At 52.2% G+C, this 23,888-nt stretch overlaps 1 protein-coding gene across 1 annotated transcript in view; it reads right to left on the bottom strand.

The window, feature by feature from the left end:
- Positions 1-5,955: 5,955 nt before the first annotated feature.
- LOC147096223 (lymphotoxin-alpha-like) overlaps positions 5,956-23,888 on the bottom strand; it is a 50,096-nt gene continuing 32,163 nt past the window's right edge. The window contains exons 3-5 of the mRNA XM_085973797.1: positions 15,025-15,111; positions 10,883-10,942; positions 5,956-6,365 (exon numbers count right to left, since the gene is read on the bottom strand). Coding sequence (XP_085829923.1) covers positions 5,956-6,365; positions 10,883-10,942; positions 15,025-15,111 — 557 coding nt within the window. The remainder of the gene's footprint in view (positions 6,366-10,882; positions 10,943-15,024; positions 15,112-23,888) is intronic.

A 23,888-nucleotide genomic window follows, 5' to 3' on the forward strand; every position in this document is an offset into this window, starting at 1 on the left:
TTCCCTCCAAGTCACACACCATCGTGACTTCGACATAAATCGCCCGTTCCTTCATTGTCGCTGTGTCAAAATCCTGGAACTCCCTCGCTAACAACACTGTGGGAGCACCTTCACCACACGGACTGCAGCGGTTCAAGAAGGCGGCTCACCAGCACCTTCTCAAGGGGCAATTAGGGATGGGCAATAAATGCCGGCCCTTGCCACATCCCAAGAACCAATTAAAAAGAAAGTTGTTCCTGTGCCCAGAGAGGGCAGGTGCTTCTTCTGCCCACCCCAGTAACGTTCTATGGGGCAATCTCGGCCTACTCCAGGAATTGCCCCTTGAGGAGCCTCCGCTAAGCCCAGTAGCACCAGCACCTACTGAGAGCAGCAGTTGGTCCTGTCCGCAGCCTCTGCAGTGGAAGGAGGCAAAGGGCAACTGATTCAAGAAGTAGGAGAGGCTACACAGGCTGCTCCTGGGAACACAATATCTATATATATAGATATATAACTGGGCCTTGTTTTGTTGCCTGGACCTGGGCCTCCGGCTCGTGCTTCCCGCCGCGACCCGGGATATTTAAAGGGGCCCGTCGCGACGATTTAGGCTCGCGCTCCAGGCCGGGCCAAGTTAGAGGCCAGGAGTTCTGCCCTACACTACCCACCCCTCCCCTCCCCCGCCACACCTCCGCCCGCTCGCACGCCAAAGGGGGGAGCCATTGCCCCTCCGCCGGAACCCGTTGACACACTGTGGCAGGCAGCCCTGCCAATCGCAGCCGAGCGCCAGATCTGATTACAGAGACTGTTGTGATGGGGGAGGGGCAGCGGCAACGTGCCAAGCCATTTTCCGAGCAGGGACTTTCCCGCTCTGGAATGCCAAGGCTCGTTTGGCTCGATCCCAGACCACAAATCTTTGGGGTTTCCCCCTCCGGTTTCCCTTTCACTTTTTATCTTCACTGTTTTTTTTTCCCCTTCCCCATTCCATTCCCTCGGATTTAGATCGTCTCTCCAGTTTCCCTGTGGCTGGGTGAGTTTTGATCTCCTGCTCTTGTTCACCACCCCCCCTCCCCCCCCTATTCTTCTGAAAGCACTGTCTCCAGCTGTGTGGAACCATGATGGTTTCGTGGACTCTGATTGTCCTCCAGTTCCTCCCTCACATGGGCCTTCTCTACGTGCAGTCCCAGCAAGTGAGGGTCAGTGGGTTAGTCCGACACAGAGGAGAAACACAGTCAATCCCAGAACACACGCACACACACACATACAAACACACACACACACACACACACACATACAAACACACACACACACACATACACATACACACACATACAAACACACACACACACACATACACATACACACACATACAAACACACACACGCGTACGTGTACACACATACACGCTCACACTTGTACATGCACATATACGGACACAAATAAATACACACGCACAAATAAATACACATGCGCACACACATGTGCACATACATTCACACACATATACACACACACGTACACACATACATACACACACACATACACACACATGTACGTGCACATATACACACATACAGACACACACATTTTCACACACATGCAAAAACACAAGCACACATGCATACACACACGCACATGCATATAAACTCAAATACACACATACACACAGCCACACCTACACGCACACACATGCACACATTCACGCGTGCAAAAACACACATAAACACACACACATTCAGAAACATGCATGCACACTTGCAGACACACACTCGCACATGCACACATACAGGCAAACACGCACATACACACACAAACACACACAGTCAATTTGTGTAAAGCAAGGTCCCACAAACCGCAATGAGATGTTGGCAAGGGCAGATTATTGGAAGAATGGAAAATAATGCACAAAGGAAAGGCTGTTGTACCTCTTTAATGTAACGAGCTTCAGTGAGAAGTACAACACTGGACTCCAATATTCACAGACCTGAGCGATCCCTTGTACAGAACCAGTGGGATTCCTGACATGAACATAAATAGCACAGCAAACACACCATGAGCTGCAACATGAAAGGCCCTTTTCAAAACATCACCGAACGAGAATGACTTTCAAAATAACTTAAAATAATAAAAGCACATGTGAAATAAATAAAGCTGAGAGACTGGTAGTTCCGTGCTGTTAGAACATGACTCATGGGCCGATTCAACACCACAACGACAATGAACACGTCTGCATTCAGCGGCTCATGACAATTCACTCAGGGATATTTCCCTCCACTGTATTGGCGAGTGTTTGGTTTCAGAGACTGACAGATACACTGTGGGGTGGGGTTGGGGGGGGGCGCATAATTTTAACTGAGCTCTCCAGGAGGGAGTCCCATGGGATTGGGTGGAATGCCAGTTTTACACCCGCGCCTGATATCACTCAGCTTCACCAGCGTTGCGCCCGATTCCATGAATTTCTCCGCTGGGCGGTTGAGATTAAATCACTGCCACAGTGGCGGACATTTCCAGCGGTACAGGGGAAGGGGCCGAGATATTTAGTCCTTGTCTGAGGAGGCCTGCCCCTTTAAGCTGCTGTAAGGGATCCAAACTCCCAGGCAACAATCGGTGGGGGGTGGGGGAGGGGGGCGCGGGTGGGGGTGGGGGGCGCGGGTGGGGGTGGGGTGGGGGGCGAGCCCCCAACAAAACAAAACACTCGACCCGGAGGCTGATTTCTGAACGTTCAGCGGGATCGGTGCCAAGCCCGGCAGGGGGGGGGCGAAAGTCACGCCATATTCCTGTCTCCCGGGGCAGCGGAGGATGTGAGGGGCTGGGGGGAGGGGAGAGTGGTCAGCGATTTACGCTCAAAAAATTTACCATAAGAGACTTCTGGCCATTAACTTAAGCAAAAGTCCGAACGGAAAGGGCATGCCCGACTCCCTCAAACCGTGAGTGGATGGGGACATGGGGGTGCGGGGAGGTGAGAGACTTCCGTTACTGGTGCGGAGGTAGTGGTCGCCAACTCTGGTTGGGCGTGTCACATGACCCTCCCCGCTCCCACTGCCCCGCCCTCATCCTCGCATCATTGGTCGCCCGCCACGCCCATCCTCACGAAGCCCCACCTTCCCCTGGCCAAGCGGGAAGCGAGCAGACACTTCCTTACGCCATTGAATGATTCCCAACCTCAGTCAAACAGCCAATTCCCTCCCCCCCCCCCCACCCCCACTCCATCTCCGATGTCTGTTTCTAACCAATAAGCAGAAACGTTCAAAGAATTATTTCTGTGGAAAAAAAAGCATGCAGTTTTTTCTTTAAATGTCCCGATTATTTTTTTTTTTCTCCCGAGCGTTGCTCGCCGCAGTGCCCTGGAGATCAACCTTCAATTCCTGGAGACTCCAGGCCAATCCTTGGAGGGTTGGTGACGCCCCCCCCCCACCCTACGGACCTCCCCCAGCCCCGCCGTGTGTCACCAGCAGATTGTCAGTCCCCAAGTGTGTCAGTCTATGGCGTAAAATAAATAAGTAACATTACAACGTAACCCTCACAACTGCAAGTTCCTTTTTCAAGCTCCAGGAAATTGCGGCATTACTGGAATTCCCTGCCATTTGATTTTCTGCTCACACATCGACCCTACAGTCGTGAGGTCATACAAGTGTCAGGAGTAGCTTTATTACTGCAATATTAAACTAAATTACTAAATGAAACACTAATTTTCAAAAACAAAAGTTTGATCCTTCTGTGCTTATTTATCTTTCTTTTATTTCCCCCTTTATTCTTCTTCATTCTTTTCCATCTCCATTTTTACTATTATTCTATTTATTTTATTCTTACCTAATCTAACCATTCCATTGTACTTCTCGACAACCAGTCATCTTTAAATATTATTTTATTTCCTGTCTGGCCGTCCACTTTTTGAGGCAGGATCCCCTTCGAGGGGAAAAAAGTGGTCACTCATTGGCTGACCGTAAGCTTCACAGGCTGGTCTCTCAGCCAATCACAGGAACAGGAGGAGGCCATTCAGCCCCTTGAGCCTGTTCCGCCATTCAATTGGATCATGGCTGATCTTATCTTAGCTTTGTTTACTCGCCTTGGTTCCGTAACCCTTAATACCCATGCCTAACAAAAATCTATCAACCTCAGTTGTGAAATTTTCAGTTGACCCCCAGCCTCATGGGTTTTTCGGGGGAGTGAGTTCCAGATTTCCACGAACCCTTTGTGTGAAGAAGTGCTTCCTGACGTCACCCCTGAATGGCCTGGCTTTCATTTTAAGGTTCTGCCCCCTTGTTCTGGACTCTCCCACCAGAAGAAATATCTATCCACCCTCTCAACTCCTTTAATCATCTTGAACACCTCAATTAGATCACCCCTTAATGTTCTACACTCGAGGGAATACGAGCCTAGTCTATGTAACCTGTCCTCATAGTTTAACCCGTTTCACCCCGGTATCGTCCGGGGGAATCCGGGGCTAGATATCTGAAGATTAATGTGTTCCATCACTGGCCCGATTCACCAGCGTTAGACAGAGGAGAGGTGACATTAGACGTTACCTTAGGGTAGGGAATTTCCTGGGAACTGCTTCCCACTCTGCCACCCTAGCTACGCCTAGGAGTGCGCCGCGATCCATCGTTTAGTGGGAGTTCTGCCGCACTTCTGCCAAAGTTACGCCGAGGGAGTGGGAGCAGCTCCTGCAAAAATTCCCGGCCCCTTTGCCTGCCTCTGGCAGTCTGGTCGCACCCCGGACAAGAGCGCAGTTCGCACGCCTGAGAAATGTACTGCAGTGGCTCCAACTTATAATGGAAGGCTTAGTGCAACGAGTGGTGTGGACCAGGACCTCAACAGGCCAGAAGTCCCAGGTTGGCTCTCCCCCTAGTCTGTGCTGTGTGTTGGATGATCTTAGCCCGAGCAATGGTAGAGACTGGGGGCCCTCTGAGACACTAGGCTAGGACGAGAGGGGCGGGGGAGGGTGGAACAAAACGATGTGGCCTGGGTCAGGCTCACCCACGGCCACCACCCCCCCCATGAGCCAATAGTCTGCCGACTCTCACTGCCCAGATTCACACAAAGAGAAGGAGCAAGTTATTGGGGGAGAGCAATGCTTAACGCCTGTGTTACTCTGCCCCATCAAGGTGGCTGCATCTTCATCAGAGGAGAAACTGCATCAATACATTCGGCCCAACTGGTCTGTGCCGGTGTTTATGCTCCACACGAGCCTCCTCCCACCCAACTTCAACCAACCCTATCAGCAGATCCTTCTCTTCCTTTCTCCCTCATGTGTTTACTTAGCTTCCCCTTAAAGGCATCCATGCTATTCCCCTCAACCATTCCACGTGGTAGCGAGCGCCACATTCTCGCCTCTGGGTAAAGAAGCTGATTATTAGACAAGTTTCACTGTATCAGGAGACAAGGGTTACACTGAAAGTGCAGTGCCACATCTTGAAATGTTCTTCATCGATCGTAAAAGAGTTATGCTGGTGCAATAAGTTCACAGGAACACCTCTCTTGTTGCTTTTCCTGCTGTTTCCCCAAGGTCAGGCCAACAAGTTATGGTTGGACCTAATGAGTCCTGTAAGGTCACATTCCCACTGCTTGTCGGTGACACGAAGCAACACCACTGTGCTGGGACCCCTGATCAAAGCAGATCACAGATGGTGCATTCAGTCCCAAAGCCCATGATCTGGCCAGGATCCCAGACAACCTCCTTTAAAAGGGGGAGTGGAAATTCCAGTGCGCTCCGGCCATTCTTGAAGTCTTGTTTATTGCGGCGGGGTGGGAGGGGCCACATCCCCTTTAATGTTAGGCTAATTAGCCACCTTCTGTCAGTTAAAGGAGCCTCGCTGGCAGTCACTGCACGTCGAACAGTCAGGACCAGCGCCGGTTCCCCTTTGGCCAGTGTCTTTTCGGTCACGTTGGGGCGTGCGAGCAGACGTGCCCCTTAAAGCAGCCATCCTCGACCCGCCCTCCCCCCCCCCCCCCCCACCCCGCCACCATCGTGTGGAGGGCCCATCACTGGAGTTTGAAAGCTCCGAAGTAGGTCTTGTGGTGTTCCGACTCAACCTTATGCCGAGGCCTGGTCTTCACGGAGAGGCGGGTGTTCTCCTCGAGGCGGAACACCCCCCCCTGGCGCAACGAGCGCTGCCACTTCAGCTTGGCTTTGGCGCTCTCGCAGACGGACTCGGTGGTCACCATGAGTTCCATGATGCGGTCCATGTTGTAGGAAGGCGACTGGTAGAGGACTAGGCTCTCCAGCACCAGCGAATCGGCGCTGCAGTTGGTCCCTACGAATGCCACCTGGGAGTAGACGTAGTAATAACCTCGCTCGGGAATGACGATGGTCCCGTTCCTGTACGCCATGTGCCTGAGAATGGACTCCCGACTGGAGTGTTTCCAAAACTCATCCGAACCGTCGTTGTTGGCTGGAACAAGGACAAGAGAGACAGGCTTCAAACTGGACCTTTCTTTTAGTTGATATGTACGATGGACATAATTCAACCGCGCCAATGGTCGCTCCTGGACCTTGCTCCTAAAAGCCCACCCTTCACTATCGGAAGGATGTCAAAGGCTTGGAGAGTATTGTGTGCAGTTTTGGTCGCCTTATCTGAGGAAGGATGTTCTTGCCATGGAAGAAGTGCAGCAAAGATTCACCAGGCTGATACCTGGGATGGCAGGAATGATGTATGAGGAGAGATTGGGTCGATTGGGCTTATACTCGCTGGAGTTTAGATGAATGAGAGGGGATCTCATTGAAATTTATAAAATTCTGACAGGACTGGACAGACTAGATGCAGGAAGGATGTTCCTGATGGTCAGGGAGTCCAGAACCACGGGTCACAGTCTAAGTATAAGGGGTAAGCCATTTAGGACAGAGATGAGGAATTTCTTCACCCAGAGAGTGGTGAACCTGTGGAATTCTCTTCCACAGAAGGCAGTAGAGGCCAATTCATTAAATATATTCAAGAAGGAGTTAGATATATTTCTTGAGGCTAAAGGGATCAAGGGGTATGGGGAGAAAGCAGGGACAGGGTACTGAATTTGGATGATTAGCCATGACCTCATTAAATGGAGCAGGCTCGAGGGGCCGAATGGCCTACTCCTGCTCCTATCTTCTATGTTTCTATGAGAGGGTGCAGAAGAGATTTACTAGAATGGTACCGGGGATGAAAGACTTCATTTGTGTGGAGAGACTGGAGGAGCTGGGGTTGTTCTCCTTGGAGCAAAGACGGGTAAGGGGAGATTTACTAGAGGCGTTCAAAATCGATCGAGTAAATAAGGAGAAACTCTTTCCACTGGTGGGGGGGGGGTCGGAAACCAGAGGTCACAGATTTAAGATAATTGGCTAAAGAAACATGGGAGCGATGAGGAGGATGTTTTTTATGCGGCGAGTTGTTGCGATCTGGAATGCACTACCTGGAAGGGCGGTGGAAGCTGATTCAATAATAACTTTCAAAAGGGAATTGGATGTATATCAGAAGAGGAGAAATTTGCAGGGCTACGGGGAGAGAGCAGGGGGGAGTGGGACTAATTGAATCACTCCTTCAAAGAGCCGGCACAGGCATGATGGGCTGAATGGCCTCCTTCTGTGCTGTGTGATTCTATGATGCATGTGCGATGTCTAGAGGACGAGGGCTGGGAATTCCCCCCTCCTTGCACCAGGAGATTCCACACTCCCACACTTGTGATTTCGTGGCTAGGGTCAGAGGGAGGAGGGGTACAAAAGGTGGGGGGAGGGGTGGGAGGGGGGTCTGAATTTCCAAATATCCCTCCCAGCATGCACCGAGAGCCAAAGTGTCCAATCACGGCCTGAGCGCAACACCGCGAGGGACAGACCTGCCCGATCCTGCTCAATCATGCGCATATTCTAATTGGGGAGGGGCGGTCTCACGATATCAGTCAGACCAAGAACAGTGCTTAGGGGCCTGGCCTGGGAGGAGAGCTACCAGCTGTCTCAGTGAACCCCAGCGGGGAGTCAGCACCTTCAGAGGAGAGAATGGGAGAAGGTACCAAACCAAAGAAATATGATATCGGAACATATTACTTGTGAAAAGCCTTGTTGACCACCCCTGGAGCACTGTGTTCAGTTCTGGGCACCACACCTTATGAAGAATATATTGGCCTTGAAGGGAACGCATCGCAGGTTCATCAGAATGATGCCTGAACTCCAAGGGTTAAATGATGAGGAGAGATTACACAAACTAGGGTTGTATTCCCTGGAATTTAGAAGGTTAAGGGGTGATTTCAAGATATTAAGGGGAACTGAAAGAGTAGATATAGAGAAATTATTCTCGCTGGTTGGGGAGTCTAGGACTAGGGGGCATAATCTAAAAATTAGAGCCAGACCTTTCAGGAGCAAAGTTAGGAAACACTTCAAGCAAAGGGTGGAAATCACTGAGATAGATAGATTGATAGACTTCTGTTCACCATAGCGATTAAGGATATGGGGCAAAGGCAGGTAGATGGAATTAAGTCACAGATCAGCCATGATGTCATTGAATGGCGGAACAGGCTAGAGGGGCTGAATGGCCTCCTCCTGTTAGTATGTTCCTATGATGTCACAAATGTCAAAATTCCATTCAAGTTGGCAACTCACTGCTCACATGCTCGACTGCATCAAAACAGGGAGAGAGCGTCACAGCAGCTACACAATATAGAGGGAGGAGCTGGTATCTGAGAGTGGAACAGGCTGCGTGTTAGTGATGGAGGAGCTGGCATCAGAGAGTGGGACAGTCTGTGTGTTAGTGATGGAGGAGCTGGTATCGGAGAGTGGGACAGGCTCTGTGTTCGTGATGGAGGAGCTGGTATCGGAGAGTGGGACAGGCTGTGTGTTAGTGATGGAGGAGCTGGTATCTGAGAGTGCGACAGGCTGTGTGTTAGTGATGGAGGAGCTGGTATCTGAGAGTGGGACAGGCTGTGTGTTGGTGATGGAGGAGCTGGTATCTGAGAGTGGGACAGGCTGTGTGTTAGTGATGGAGGAGCTGGTATCAGAGAGTGGGACAGGCTGTGTGTTAATGATGGAGGAGCTGGTATCGAAGAGTGGGACAGGCTGTGTGTTAGTGATGGAGGAGCTGGTATCTGAGAGTGAGACAGGCTGTGTGTTAGTGATGGAGGAGCTGGTATCGAAGAGTGGGACAGGCTGTGTGTTAGTGATGGAAGAGCTGGTATCTGAGAGTGGGACAGTCTGTGTGTTAGTGATGGAGGAGCTGGTATTGGAGAGTGGGACAGGCTGTGTGTGTTAGTGATGGAGCAGCTGGTATCGGAGAGTGGGACAGGCTGTGTGTTAGTGATGGAGGAGCTGGTATCGGAGAGTGGGACAGGCTGTGTGTTAGTGATGGAAGAGCTGGTATCTGAGTGTGGGACAGGCTGTGTGTTAGTGATGGAGGAGCTGGTATCTGAGAGTGGGACAGGCTGTGTGTTAGTGATGGAGGAGCTGGTATCTGAGAGTGGGACAGGCTGTGTGTTAGTGATGGAGGAGCTGGTATCGGAGAGTGGGACAGGCTGTGTGTTAGTGATGGAGGAGCTGGTATCTGAGAGTGGGACAGGCTGTGTGTTAGTGATGGAGGAGCTGGTATCGGAGAGTGGGACAGGCTGTGTGTTAGTGATGGAGGAGCTGGTATCTGAGAGTTGGACAGGCTGTGTGTTAGTGATGGAGGAGCTGGTATCGGAGAGTGGGACAGTCTGTGTGTTAGTGATGGAGGAGCTGGTATCGGAGAGTGGGACAGGCTGTGTGTTAGTGATGGAGGAGCTGGTATCGGAGAGTGGGACAGGCTGTGTGTTAGTGATGGAGGAGCTGGTATCGGAGAGTGGGACAGGCTGTGTGTTAGTGATGGAGGAGCTGGTATCTGAGAGTGGGACAGGCTGTGTGTTAGTGATGGAGGAGCTGGTATCGGAGAGTGGGACAGGCTGTGTGTTAGTGATGGAGGAGCTGGTATTTGAGAGTGGGACAGGCTGTGTGTTAGTGATGGAGGAGCTGGTATCTGAGAGTGGGACAGGCTGTGTGTTAGTGATGGAGGAGCTGGTATCTGAGAGTTGGACAGGCTGTGTGTTAGTGATGGAGGAGCTGGTATCAGAGAGTGGGACAGGCTGTGTGTTAGTGATGGAGGAGCTGGTATCTGAGAGTGGGACAGGCTGTGTGTTAGTGATGGAGGAGCTGGTATCGGAGAGTGGGACAGGCTGTGTGTTAGTGATGGAGGAGCTGGTATTTGAGAGTGGGACAGGTTGTGTGTTAGTGATGGAGGAGCTGGTATCGGAGAGTGGGACAGGCGGTGTGTTAGTGATGGAGGAGCTGGTATCAGAGAGTGGGGCAGGGTGTGTGTTAGTGATGGAGGAGCTGTTATCTGAGAGTGGGACAGGCTGTGTGTGGGTGATGGAGGAGCTGGTATCTGAGAGTGGGACAGGCTGTGTGTTAGTGATGGAGGAGCTGGTATCTGAGAGTGGGACAGGCTGTGTGTGGGTGATGGAGGAGCTGGTATCTGAGAGTGGGACAGGCTGTGTGTTAGTGATGGAGGAGCTGGTATCTGAGAGTGGGACAGGCTGTGTGTTAGTGATGGAGGAGCTGGTATCTGAGAGTGGGACAGGCTGTGTGTTAGTGATGGAGGAGCTGGTATCTGAGAGTGGGACAGGCTGTGTGTTAGTGATGGAGGAGCTGGTATCTGAGAGTGGGACAGCCTGTGTGTTGGTGATGGAGGAGCTGGTATCAGAGAGTGGGACAGGCTGTGTGGGTGATGGAGGAGCTGGTATCTGAGAGTGGGACAGGCTGTGTGTTAGTGATGGAGGAGCTGGTATCTGAGAGTGGGACAGGCTGTGTGTTAGTGATGGAGGAGCTGGTATCAGAGAGTGGGACAGGCTGTGTGTTAGTGATAGAGGAGCTGGTATTGGAGAGTGGGACAGGCTGTGTGTTAGTGATGGAGGAGCTGGTATCAGAGAGCGAGATATTTACCTACGAGATGAGCTATTGGCAGCGAAATGTTGCAATTGTGACCAGCGTGTCCACGTTTATCTGTAGAGAAACAGACAATCAATTAATTTAGAGAAATTGATACATTTTATCACATCACCCAGGCCAACTGCTGTAATGATATCAGCAAATAGAGATGGTATTTGCCTGTTTGATTATGATGCCTTAAGAGCATGTTTGCATGTATTGATTGCTTGTGCCTGACCAGCAGAGGGCATGTGACCGAGACAAGCAAGGCAGAGGAGTTTAGTTTCAGTTTCGTTCTAGATGCATCACTAACTTGATGTCTCCTGAAATGCTGTATAAAGAGTTGAACAGACTTTAGATTAAAAGACATTCTCTTTCATAAATGTCTCGTCATTGAACTCACAAAGAAATCAATACAACTGCTTTAAAATAAAAATGATAAACATAAAGGAGCATGTCAGATTTAATTTGAGTTTTACATTCGGCCGTAATTCCGACTGTGAACCTTTCTGTATTGGGAAGGAATGTGACATGGAACACTGGGATTTCCTGTCTTCCTGATTGAGGATTTCATTGTCTCATACAGTATGTGTCGACATTCCCAATAATTTTGGCTACTTTCTAATTATTAAGTCCCTTTGTCCGAACTGGAGAGCCGAGAAGGTTCAATAGGAACATCTTCAGTGTCGCTACGATATTTCGGGATGTCTCCTGTCTTCATCGCCATCTCCTGCTTTCTGGTGCAGGCGAAAACGTCGTCAGTCAGGCAAAGAAGAGAAGGAAGAAAGAGAGAGTGAGAGAAGGAGAAAACAGAAAGTAGGGCGGAAATGGGAAGAATGAAACACAGAGTTGGCATCACCTCCTCGCGACATCCCAAAACCAATGGGGGAAAAATTCAGTTGGTTTGCGCCTCCCGTTAGCGCCTTAAGAGGGCGCTAATGAGGCGCAAAGCAACTAGCGCCCGTGTGCGGCGATGTTTGCGCCGCTCGCTAAATTAACCAGACATCTTGCAGCGGTGCTGAACACTACCGCCACGATCTCCTGCACCCGCAGATCGTGATGTCAGTCAAGCGTGCAATGCCCCGGTAGCGCCCCAGACTGGATATTGAGTGGTGCCCCCTGCCTTACCGCCTGCCGCTAGCAACGACAGGTTGAGGGGAACGTTTTGCAGTCGGGAAGGGACTTTAAAAAGGCGACCGCTTCCTGCCTTTTGTTGTCGGCGACATTTTTGCACCACGCATTCTGAGTGAGAGAGAGACTTCTGGAGATATTCAACGCTGTGTTGAGCAGTTTTGGGTACTGAGCAGCACTTTGCAGGTTCACTTTGATTTGCCCTTCCTTGCATCGATTTAGAAGAGACTCGGGGGCTGCACTCTGAGCTCTTTCCCTGGGCCTCTCCATTGTTCTTTCCAGCAGATTTGATGTGCAGGTCTCTCCAGGCTGCGATTCAAGGCTACAATGAGCAGGGTGTGGATGGAGAGCAAGATCGACCCTCCCTTTAAGAACTGGCTGGCGCCAGTGTGTCTGTGTTCCATTGCTGACTGACATCGCCTGAGCTTCACCCGCGCTCTGAGGTAGCGCCTCGCTCCTCAGCGTTAGCGCCTTAAGACAGGTATGAAGCGCCTGATTTAGCGCTCCAATCACCTCCAGGGGCGATAAAAGCCAAGTTTGCAGTCAGAGGCGATAATTAACGCCAGGCGCTAAACTTTGTGCCCGGCCGATAATTGCGCCCCAAATGGGGCGATACCAAATTTCTCCCCCAATGAGTCCAATGTATTACTTTGGAAGTGCTGTTACTGTCGTTATGTAGGCAAAAGTACATTGCATACTGGGTAACCAGCCAATATATTTAGATGGACTGATATTTAAATTATGAACTGAGGTGGGTATATATGGGTGTTAAGTGGAATAGCTGTCTGAGCAGCGCTACTTAAATTGATGCCAGTCTCACATGTACACCATCCATATCAAAATGATACCAGAACTGAGAGGCTGTACCGATCTGGAAAGAGTGAACAGGCTGGGGCTCTTTTATCTAGAAAAGAGAAGACCTGATAGAGGTCTTTAAGATTATGAAAGGGTTTGATGGGATAGACGTAGAGAAGATGATTCCACTTGCAGGCAAGACCAGAACTAGAGGCCATAAATATAAGATAATCACTGATAGATCCAACAGGGAGTTCCGCCATAGACCGCAAGGCTCTACAGATGGTGGTGAAAGCTGCACAACATACTATAGGAATTAAACTACGTGCTGTGCAGGATATCTACCCCGAGAGGTGCCAGGGGAAGGCCCTGAGAATCATCAAAGATGCGAGCCACCCCAGCCACAACCTCTTCGCCCTGCTCCCGTCCGATAAGAGATACCGAAGCATACGGTCTCGTACCAGCAGGTTTCGAAACAGCTTCTACCCCCAGGCCATAAGACTCATGAATGAATAATTTATTATTATTTATTACTGTTGTTTTATTTATTATTACTGTATTTCTATTAGTATTTTTATCATTGCTATGCCATATTTATTCCAATGTTGGGAGGACTCGTAAAAATCTACATTTCATTGTGCAGTACACACGTTTGCTGCATATATGACAAATGAAATTGAATTGAATTGAATTGAGGAGAAACGTCTTTACCCAGGGAGTGGTGAGAATGTGGAACTCGCTACCACAAGGAGGAAGCTGGATAAACACGTGAGGGAGAAAGGAATAGAAGGGTATGCTGATAAGGTGAGATGAAGACGGGTGGGAGGAGGCTCGTGGGGAGAATAAACACAGGCATGGACGCATTTGTCTGAATGGCCTGTTTCTGTGTTGTAAATAATATGTAAGTACTATGTGCTATCACACTATTGGAGGCATTATTGGAGTAGTACCAATGGCTGCCACCAAATGGCACCATCGCTCACACAGTTGGCTGTGACCCAACTGAGATTGACTGTTGCAAAATGTGTCATCACTTGTCTACTGGAGCAACTTCATCGCAGCAATCTGAGCTCCATTCCAACCCAGTGCCAGACATTAGAGGAAAGGGAAATAACAACAGAAAATGCTGGAAAAACTCAGCAGGTCAGGCAACATCCGTGGAGAGAAATTTGAGTTGACGTTTCGGGTTGGACAAGGGTCCAACCCGAAAGGTCAACTCAAATTTCTCTCCACGGATGTTGCCTGACCTGCTGAGTTTTTCCAGCATTTTCTGTTGTTATTTCGGATTTCCAACATCTGCAGTATTTTGCTATCGTATTAGAGGAAAGGGTCTCAACACCCAGTCCCAGAGGGGGAAAGGACAGAGTCTGACCCACTGCATCACCCAGACCCAGAGAGGGAAAGGACAGTGTCTGACCCACTGTACCACCCAGTCCCAGAGTGTGAAAGGACAGTGTCTGACCCACTGCAGCACCCAGTCCCAGAGAGGGAAAGGACAGTGTCTGACCCACTGCACCGCCCAGTCCCAGAGAGGGAAAGGACAGTGTCTGACCCACTGCACCACCCAGTGCCAGAGGGGGAAAGGACAGTGTCTGACCCACTGCACCACACAGTCCCAGAGGGGGAAAGGACAGTGTCTGACCCACTGCACCACACAGTCCCAGAGGGGGAAAGGACAGTGTCTGACCCACTGCACCACCCAGTGCCAGAGGGGGAAAGGACAGTGTCTGATCCACTGCACCACCCTGTCCCAGAGAGGGAAAGGACAGTGTCTGACCCACTGCACCACCCAGTCCCAGAGTATGAAAGGACAGTGTCTGACCCACTGCACCACCCAGTCCCAGAGGGGGAAAGGACAGTGTCTGATCCTCTGCACCACCCAGTCCCAGAGGGGTGAAAGGACAGTGTCTGACCCACTGCACCGCTCAGTCCCAGAGGGTGAAAGGACAGTGTCTGACCCACCGCACCATCCAGTCCCAGAGGGTGAAAGGACAGTGTGTGACCCACCGCACCACACAGTCCCAGAGGGGGAAAGGACAGTGTCTGACCCACTGCACCACCCAGTCACAGAGGAGGAAGGGACAGTGTCTGACAAAATATATGACTGAGTGTCCTATTATTTGGCCATGTCCTGCAAGTGGGCCTTAGCCCTTCGACAAGGGTCTCTTGACCAAAGAAAACTCCCTCAGAGCTCTGAGCTAATGAAGCTGAAGAATTGGCGATAGGCTTACCTTCATCAGGTGACACATAGTTGGTGGGCTCCTGACTGCTGAAGGGGGGGATGTGAGTTGACTCCGATGTTGTCTTCCTTGGTTCCACTGCAGAAGTGTAAGACAATCAGCATCATGGAAATCCGAGCAACGCCTTATGATCCTGAACAATGATAGGTGAAGCACTGTACCAGCACTGTAGTTCCTTGGTAGAACCCAGTCCCAGAGGGGAAAGGACAGTGTCTGACCCACTGCACCGTCTAGTCCCAGAGGGTGAAAGGACAGTGTCTGACCCACTGCACCGTCTAGTCCCAGAGGGGGAAAGGACAGTGTCTGACCCACTGCACCACCCAGTCCCAGAGGGGGAAAGGACAGTGTCTGACCCACTGCACCATCCAGTCCCAGAGGGGGAAAGGACAGTGTCTGACCCACTGCACCACTCAGTCCCAGAGGGGGAAAGGACAGTGTCTGACCCACTGCACCACCCAGTCCCAGAGGGTCAAAGGACAGTGTCTGGCCCACTGCACCGTCCGGTCCCAGCGGGGAAAGGACAGTGTCTGAACCACTGCACCACCCAGTCCCAGAGGGGAAAGGACAGTGTCTGACCCACTGCACCACCCAGTCCCAGAGGGTGAAAGGACAATGTCTGGCCCACCGCACCGTCTAGTCCCAGAGGGTGAAAGGACAGTGTCTGACCCACAGCACCACTCAGTCCCAGAGGGTGAAAGGACAATGTCTGGCCCACTGCACCGCCCAGTCCCAGAGGGGGAAAGGACAGTGTCTGACCCACTGCAACGTCTAGTCCCAGAGGGGGAAAGGACAGTGTCTGACCCACTGCACCACCCAGTCCCAGAGGGGTAAAGGACAGTGTCTGACCCACTGCACCACCCAGTCCCAGAGGGGGAAAGGACAGTGTCTGACCCACTGCACCACTCAGTCCCAGAGGGGGAAAGGACAGTGTCTGACCCACTGCACCACCCAGTCCCAGAGGGTCAAAGGACAGTGTCTGGCCCACTGCACCGTCCAGTCCCAGAGGGGAAAGGACAATGTCTGACCCACCGTACCTCCCTGTCCCAGAGGTGGAAAGGACAGAGTCTGACCCACAGCACCAATCAGTCTCAGAGGGGGAAAGGCCAGTGTCTGACCCACTGCACCACTCAGTCCCAAGGGGGAAAGGCCAGTGTCTGACTCACTGCAGCACTCAGTCCCAGAGGAGGAAAGGACAGTGTCTGACCCACTGCACCACCCAGTCCCAGAGGGAGAAAGGACAGTGTCTGACCCATTGCACCACCCAGTCCCAGAGGGGGAAAGGACAGTGTCTGACCAACTGCACCACCCAGTCCCAGAGGGGGAAAGGACAGTGTCTGACCCATTGCACCACCCAGTCCCAGAGGGGGAAAGGACAGTGTCTGACCAACTGCACCACCCAGTCCCAGAGGGGGAAAGGACAGTGTCTGACCAACTGCACCACCCAGTCCCAGAGGGGGAAAGGACAGTGTCTGACCCATTGCACCACCCAGTCCCAGAGGGGGAAAGGCCAGTGTCTGACCCACTGCACTACCCAGTCCCAGAGGGGGAAAGGACAGTGTCTGACCAACTGCACCACCCAGTCCCAGAGGGGGAAAGGACAGTGTCTGACCCATTGCACCACCCAGTCCCAGAAGGTGAAAGAACAGTGTCTGACCCACTGCACCACCCAGTCCCAGAGGGGGAAAGGACAGTGTCTGACCCATTGCACCACCCAGTCCCAGAGAGGGAAGGGACAGTGTTTGACCCACTGCACCGCCCAGTCTCAGAGGGTGAAAGGTCAGTGTCTGACCCACTGCACCACCCAGTCCCAGAGGGGGAAAGGACAGTGTCTGACCCACTGCACCACCCAGTCCCAGAGTGGGAAAGGACAGTGTCTGACCCACTGCACCACCCAGTCCCAGAGGAGGAAAGGACAGTGTCTGAGCTACTGCACCACCCAGTCCCAGAGGGGGAAAGGACATTGTTTGACCCACCGCACCACCCAGTTCCAGAAGGGGAAAGGACAGTGTCTGACCCACTGCACCACCCAGTCCCAGAGGGGGAAAGGACAGTGTCTGACCCACTGCACCACCCAGTCTCAGAGGGTGAAAGGTCAGTGTCTGACCCACTGCACCACCCAGTCCCAGAGGGGGAAAGGACAGTGTCTGACCCACTGCACCACCAAGTCCCAGAGTGGGAAAGGACAGTGTCTGACCCACTGCACCACCCAGTCCCAGAGGGGGAAAGGACAGTGTCTGACCCACTGCACCACCCGGTCCCAGAGGGGGAAAGGACAGTGTCTGACCCACTGCACCACTCAGTCCCAGAGGGTGAAAGGACAGTGTCTGACCCACTGCACCACCCAGTCCCAGAGGGTCAAAGGACAGTGTCTGAACCACTGCACCACCCAGTCCCAGAGGGGAAAGGACAGTGTCTGACCCACCGCACCACCCAGTCCCAGAGGGTGAAAGGACAGTGTCTGACCCACTGCACCACCCAGTCCCAGAGGGGGAAAGGACAGAGTCTGACCCACCGCACCACCCAGTCCCAGAGGGGGAAAGGACAGTGTCTGACCCACTGCACCGCCCAGTCCCAGAGAGGGAAAGGCCAGTGTCTGACCCACTGCACCACCCAGTCCCAGAGGGGGAAAGGACAGAGTCTGACCCACAGCACCAATCAGTCTCAGAGGGGGAAAGGCCAGTGTCTGACCCACTGCACCACTCAGTCCCAAGGGGGAAAGGCCAGTGTCTGAATCACTGCACCACTCAGTCCCAGAGGAGGAAAGGACAGTGTCTGACCCACTGCACCACCCAGTCCCAGAGGAGGAAAGGACAGTGTCTGACCCACTGCACCACCCAGTCCCAGAGGGGGAAAGAACAGTGTCTGACCCACTGCACCACCCAGTCCCAGAGGGGGAAAGGACAGTGTCTGACCCACTGCACCACCCAGTCCCAGAGGGGGAAAGGACAGTGTCTGACCCACTGCACCACTCAGTCCCAGAGGGTGAAAGGACAGTGTCTGACCCACTGCACCACCCAGTCCCAGAGGGGGAAAGGACAGTGTCTGACCCACTGCACCACCCAGTTCCAGAAGGGGAAAGGACAGTGTCTGACCCACTGCACCACCCAGTTCCAGAGTGGGAAAGGACAGTGTCTGACCCACTGCACCACCCAGTCCCAGAGGGGGAAAGGACAGTGTCTGACCCACTGCACCACCCAGTCCCAGAGGGGGAAAGGACAGTGTCTGACCCACTGCACCACTCAGTCCCAGAGGGTGAAAGGACAGTGTCTGACCCACTGCAACACCCAGTCCCAGAGGGGGAAAGGACAGTGTCTGACCCACTTCACCGTCCAGTCCCAGAGGGGGAAAGGACAGTGTCTGACCCACTGCACCACTCAGTCCCAGAGGGGGAAAGGACAGTGTCTGACCCACTGCACCGCCCAGTCCCAGAGGGGGAAAGAACAGTGTCTGACCCACTGCACCGCCCAGTCCCAGAGGGTGAAAGGACAGTGTCTGACCCACTGCACCACCCAGTCCCAGAGGGGGAAAGGACAGTGTCTGACCCACTGCACCGCTCAGTCCCAGAGGGGGAAAGGACAGTGTCTGACACACTGCACCGCCCAGTCCCAGAGGGTGAAAGGACAGTGTCTGACACACTGCACCGCCCAGTCCCAGAGGGTGAAAGGACAGTGTCTGACCCACTGCACCACCCAGTCCCAGAGGGTGAAAGGACAGTGTCTGACCCACTGCACCGCCCAGTCCCAGAGGGGGAAAGGACAGTGTCTGACCCACTGCACTGCCCAGTCCCAGAGGGTGAAAGGACAGTGTCTGACACACTGCACCGCCCAGTCCCAGAGGGTGAAAGTACAGTGTCTGACCCACTGCACCACCCAGTCCCAGAGGGGAAAAGGACAGTGTCTGACCCACTGCACCGCCCAGTCCCAGAGGGGGAAAGGACAGTGTCTGACACACTGCACCACCCAGTCCCAGAGGGGGAAAGGACAGTGTCTGACACACTGCACCACCCAGTTCCAGAGGGGGAAAGGACAATGTCTGACCCATTGCACCGCCCAGTTCCAGAGGGGGAAAGGACAGTGTCTGACCCACTGCACCACCCAGTCCCAGAGGGTGAAAGGACAGTGTCTGACCCACTGCACCACCCAGTCCCAGAGGGGGAAAGGAGGGTGTCTGACCCACTGCACCACCCAGTCCCAGAGGGTGAAAGGACAGTGTCTGACACACTGCACCACCCAGTCCCAGAGGGGGAAAGGACAGTGTCTGACCCACTGCACCACCCAGTCCCAGAGGGTGAAAGGACAGTGTCTGACCCACTGCACTGCCCAGTCCCAGACGGTGAAAGGACAGTGTCTGACCCACTGCACCACCCAGTCCCAGAGTAGGAAAGGACAGTGTCTGACCCACTGCACCACCCAGTCCCAGAGGGTGAAAGGACAGAGTCTGGCCCACTGCACCACCCAGTTCCAGAGGGTGAAAGGACAGTGTCTGACCCACTGCACCGCCCAGTCCCAGAGGGGGAAAGGACAGTGTCTGACCCACTGCACAATCCAGTCCCAGAGGGGGAAAGGACAGTGTCTGACACACTGCACCACCCAGTTCCAGAGGGGGAAAGGACAGTGTCTGACCCACTGCACCACCCAGTTCCAGAGGGGGAAAGGACAGTGTCTGACCCACTGCACAATCCAGTCCCAGAGGGGGAAAGGACAGTGTCTGACCCACTGCACCACCCAGTCCCAGAGGGTGAACGGACAGTGTCTGACCCACTGCACCGCCCAGTCCCAGAGGGGGAAAGGACAGTGTCTGACCCACTGCACCACCCAGTCCCAGAGGGTGAAAGGACAGTGTCTGACCCACTGCACCATCCAGGCCCAGAGGGGGAAAGGACAGTGTCTGACCCACTGCACAATCCAGTCCCAGAGGGGGAAAGGACAGTGTCTGACACACTGCACCACCCAGTTCCAGAGGGGAAAGGGCAGTGTCTGACCCACTGCACCACCCAGTCCCAGAGGGTGAAACGTCAGAGTCTGGCCCACTGCACCACCCAGTCCCAGAGGGGGAAAGGACAGTGTCTGACCCACTGCACCACCCAGTTCCAGAGGGAGAAAGGACAGTGTCTGACCCACTGCACCACCCAGTCCCAGAGGGGGAAAGGACACTCTGACCTAAAGGTCTTCTTTTCTTCAATCTCGACTCTGGGTAACACCCCATCCATGGTCAATGAGGCAAGAGTCAGCATGGAGAGACACACCACATGAGATGGCTTACCTTTGCACTGTTTGTCTGGCTTACAGTTCTGGAGAGGAAAGAACATTGAGTTATTGGCCATGCATTGTGGAGTCTGGTACTTAGCATTAAAAAATCTGCTTGTCTACTTGTCAGCTGTGGCTCAGTGGGCAGCACCCTCACCTCTGAGTCAGAATGTTGTGGATCCAAGTCTCACTGCAGAGACCAGCACAAAAATCTGGGCTGACTCTCCAGTGCATTACTGAGGGAGTGCTGCACTGTCGGAGGTGCCGTCTTTAAACCAAGGCCCTGTCTGCCCTCTCAGGTGGACATTAACACTGCCATGGCACTAAGAAGAGCAGGGGAGTTATTCCCGGTGTCCTGGGCCCATATTTATCCCTCAGTCAACATCACTTAAACAGATTATCTGCTCATTATCACTTTGCTGTTTGTGGGAGCTTGCTGTGCGCAAATTGGCACCCGTGTTTCCCACATTACAACAGTGACTGCACTGCAAAAATACTTCATTGGCTGTAAACATGTTCACGTAATCTAATTATCTTCATTTCTAGGTTAATAAATCACAATCCGTACTGAGAAGCTGTAAAAATAACTAAGAGGAGACACACTGAGGGATTGGAGAGAGAGCGGTACAGGCACTGAGGGATTGGAGAGAGAGCGGTACAGGCACTGAGGGATTGGAGAGAGAGCGGTACAGGCACTGAGGGATTGGAGAGAGAGCGATACAGGCACTGAGGGATTGGAGAGAGAGCGGTACAGGCACTGAGGGATTGGAGAGAGAGATAGAGACAGTGAGAGATTGGAGAGAGAGTGATAGAGACAGTGAGGGATTAGAGAGAGAGAGATAGAGACTGAGGGATTGGAGAGAGAGAGGGATAGAGACTGAGGGATTGGAGAGAGAGAGGGATAGAGACAGTGAGGGATTGGAGAGAGAGATAGAGACAGTGAGGGATTGGAGAGAGAGAGATAGAGACAGTGAGGGATTGGAGAGAGAGATAGAGACAGTGAGGGATTGAAGAGAGAGGGATAGAGACAGTGAGGGATTGGAGAGAGAGATAGAGACAGTGAGAGATTGGAGAGAGAGAGATAGAGACAGTGAGGGATTGGAGAGATAGAGACAGTGAGGGATTGGAGAGAGAGATAGAGACAGTGAGGGATTGGAGAGAGAGATAGAGACAGTGAGGGATTGGAGAGAGAGAGAGAGACAGTGAGGGATTGGAGAGAGAGAGGTAGAGACAGTGAGGGATTGGAGAGAGAGAGATAAAGACAGTGAGGAATTGGAGAGAGATAGAGACAGTGAGGTATCAGAGAGAGGGATGGAGACAGTGATGGATTGGAGAGAGAGGGACAGAGACAGTGAGGGATTGGAGAGAGAGATAGAGACAGTGAGGGATTGGAGAGAGAGAGATAGAGACAGTGGGGGATTGGAGAGAGAGATAGAGACAGTGATGGATTGGAGAGAGAGGGATAGAGACAGTGAGAGATTGGAGAGAGAGTGATAGAGATAGTGAGCGATTGGAGAGAGGGATAGAGACAGTGAGGGATTGGAGAGAGAGATAGAGACAGTGAGTGATTGGAGAGAGAGATAGAGACAGTGAGGGATTAGAGAGAGAGATAGAGACAGTGAGGGATTGGAGAGAGAGGGATAGAGACAGTGAGGGATTGGAGAGAGAGAGATAGAGACAGTGAGGGATTAGAGAGAGAGGGATAGAGACAGTGAGGGATTGGAGAGAGAGATAGAGACAGTGAGGGATTGGAGAGAGAGAGATAGAGACAGTGAGGGATTGGAGAGAGAGATAGAGACAGTGAGGGATTGGAGAGAGAGGGATAGAGACAGTGAGTGATTAGAGAGAGAGGGATAGAGACAGTGAGGGATTGGAGAGAGAGAGAGATAGAGACAGTGAGTGATTGGAGAGAGAGATAGAGACAGTGAGGGATTGGAGAGAGAGGGATAGAGACAGTGAGGGATTGGAGAGAGAAAGATAGAGACAGTGAGGGATTAGAGAGAGAGATAGTGACAGTGAGGGATTGGAGAGAGAGAGATAGAGACAGTGAGGGATTGGAGAGAGAGATAGAGAGAGTGAGGGGTTAGAGAGAGAGATAGAGACAGTGAGGGATTGGAGAGAGAGATAGAGACAGTGAGGGGTTAGAGAGAGAGATAGAGACAGTGAGGGATTGGAGAGAGAGATAGAGACAGTGAGGGATTGGCGAGAGAGATAGAGAGAGTGAGGGGTTAGAGAGAGAGATAGAGACAGTGAGGGATTGGAGAGAGAGATAGAGACAGTGAGGGATTGGAGAGAGAGAGATAGAGACAGTGAGGGATTGGAGAGAGAGAGATAGAGACAGTGAGGGATTGGAGAGAGAGATAGAGACAGTGAGGTATCAGAGAGAGAGGGATAGAGACAGTGAGGGATTGGAGAGAGAGGGATAGAGATAGTGAGCGATTGGAGAGAGGGATAGAGACAATGAGGGATTGGAGAGAGAGGGATAGAGACAGTGAGGGATTGGAGAGAGAGGGATAGAGACAATGAGGGATTGGAGAGAGAGAGATAGGGACAGTGAGGGATTGGAGAGAGAGATAGAGACAGTGAGGGATTGGAGAGAGAGGGATAGAGACAGTGAGTGATTAGAGAGAGAGGGATAGAGACAGTGAGGGATTGGAGAGAGAGAGAGATAGAGACAGTGAGTGATTGGAGAGAGAGATAGAGACAGTGAGGGATTGGAGAGAGAGATAGAGACAGTGAGGGATTGGAAAGAGGGATAGAGACAGTGAGGGATTGGAGAGAGAAAGATAGAGACAGTGAGGGATTAGAGAGAGAGAGATAGTGACAGTGAGGGATTGGAGAGAGAGAGATAGAGACAGTGAGGGATTGGAGAGAGAGGGATAGAGACAGTGAGGGATTGGAGAGAGAGATAGAGAGAGTGAGGGGTTAGAGAGAGAGAGAGAGACAGTGAGGGATTGGAGAGAGAGATAGAAACAGTGAGGGATTGGAGAGAGAGATAGAGACAGTGAGGGATTGGCGAGAGAGATAGAGAGAGTGAGTGGTTAGAGAGAGAGATAGAGACAGTGAGGGATTGGAGAGAGAGATAGAGACAGTGAGGGATTGGAGAGAGAGAGATAGAGACAGTGAGGGATTGGAGAGAGAGAGATAGAGACAGTGAGGGATTGGAGAGAGAGATAGAGACAGTGAGGTATCAGAGAGAGAGGGATAGAGACAATGAGGGATTGGAGAGAGAGGGATAGAGATAGTGAGCGATTGGAGAGAGGGATAGAGACAATGAGGGATTGGAGAGAGAGGGATAGAGACAGTGAGGGATTGGAGAGAGAGGGATAGAGACAATGAGGGATTGGAGAGAGAGAGATAGACACAGTGAGGGATGAGAGAGAGATAGATAGAGACAATGAGGGATTGGGGAGCGAGGGATAGACACAGTGAGGGATGAGAGAGGGAGAGATAGTGACACTGAAGAATCGGAGATGTAGGGATGGACAACTGAAGGGTTTGAGATAGAGAGACTGAAGGATTGGAGATAGAGGGATAGGCATATTGAAGGATTTGAGAGGGAGAGATAGACTGTGGGAATGGAGATGGAGGGATAGACTCGTTGAAGGA

The sequence above is a fragment of the Somniosus microcephalus genome, unplaced genomic scaffold (assembly GCF_052327205.1).
Source record: "Somniosus microcephalus isolate GS21.2 unplaced genomic scaffold, FLI_Smic_1.0 unresolved_chr1, whole genome shotgun sequence".
In the NCBI taxonomy this organism is placed as follows: Eukaryota; Metazoa; Chordata; class Chondrichthyes; order Squaliformes; family Somniosidae; genus Somniosus; species Somniosus microcephalus.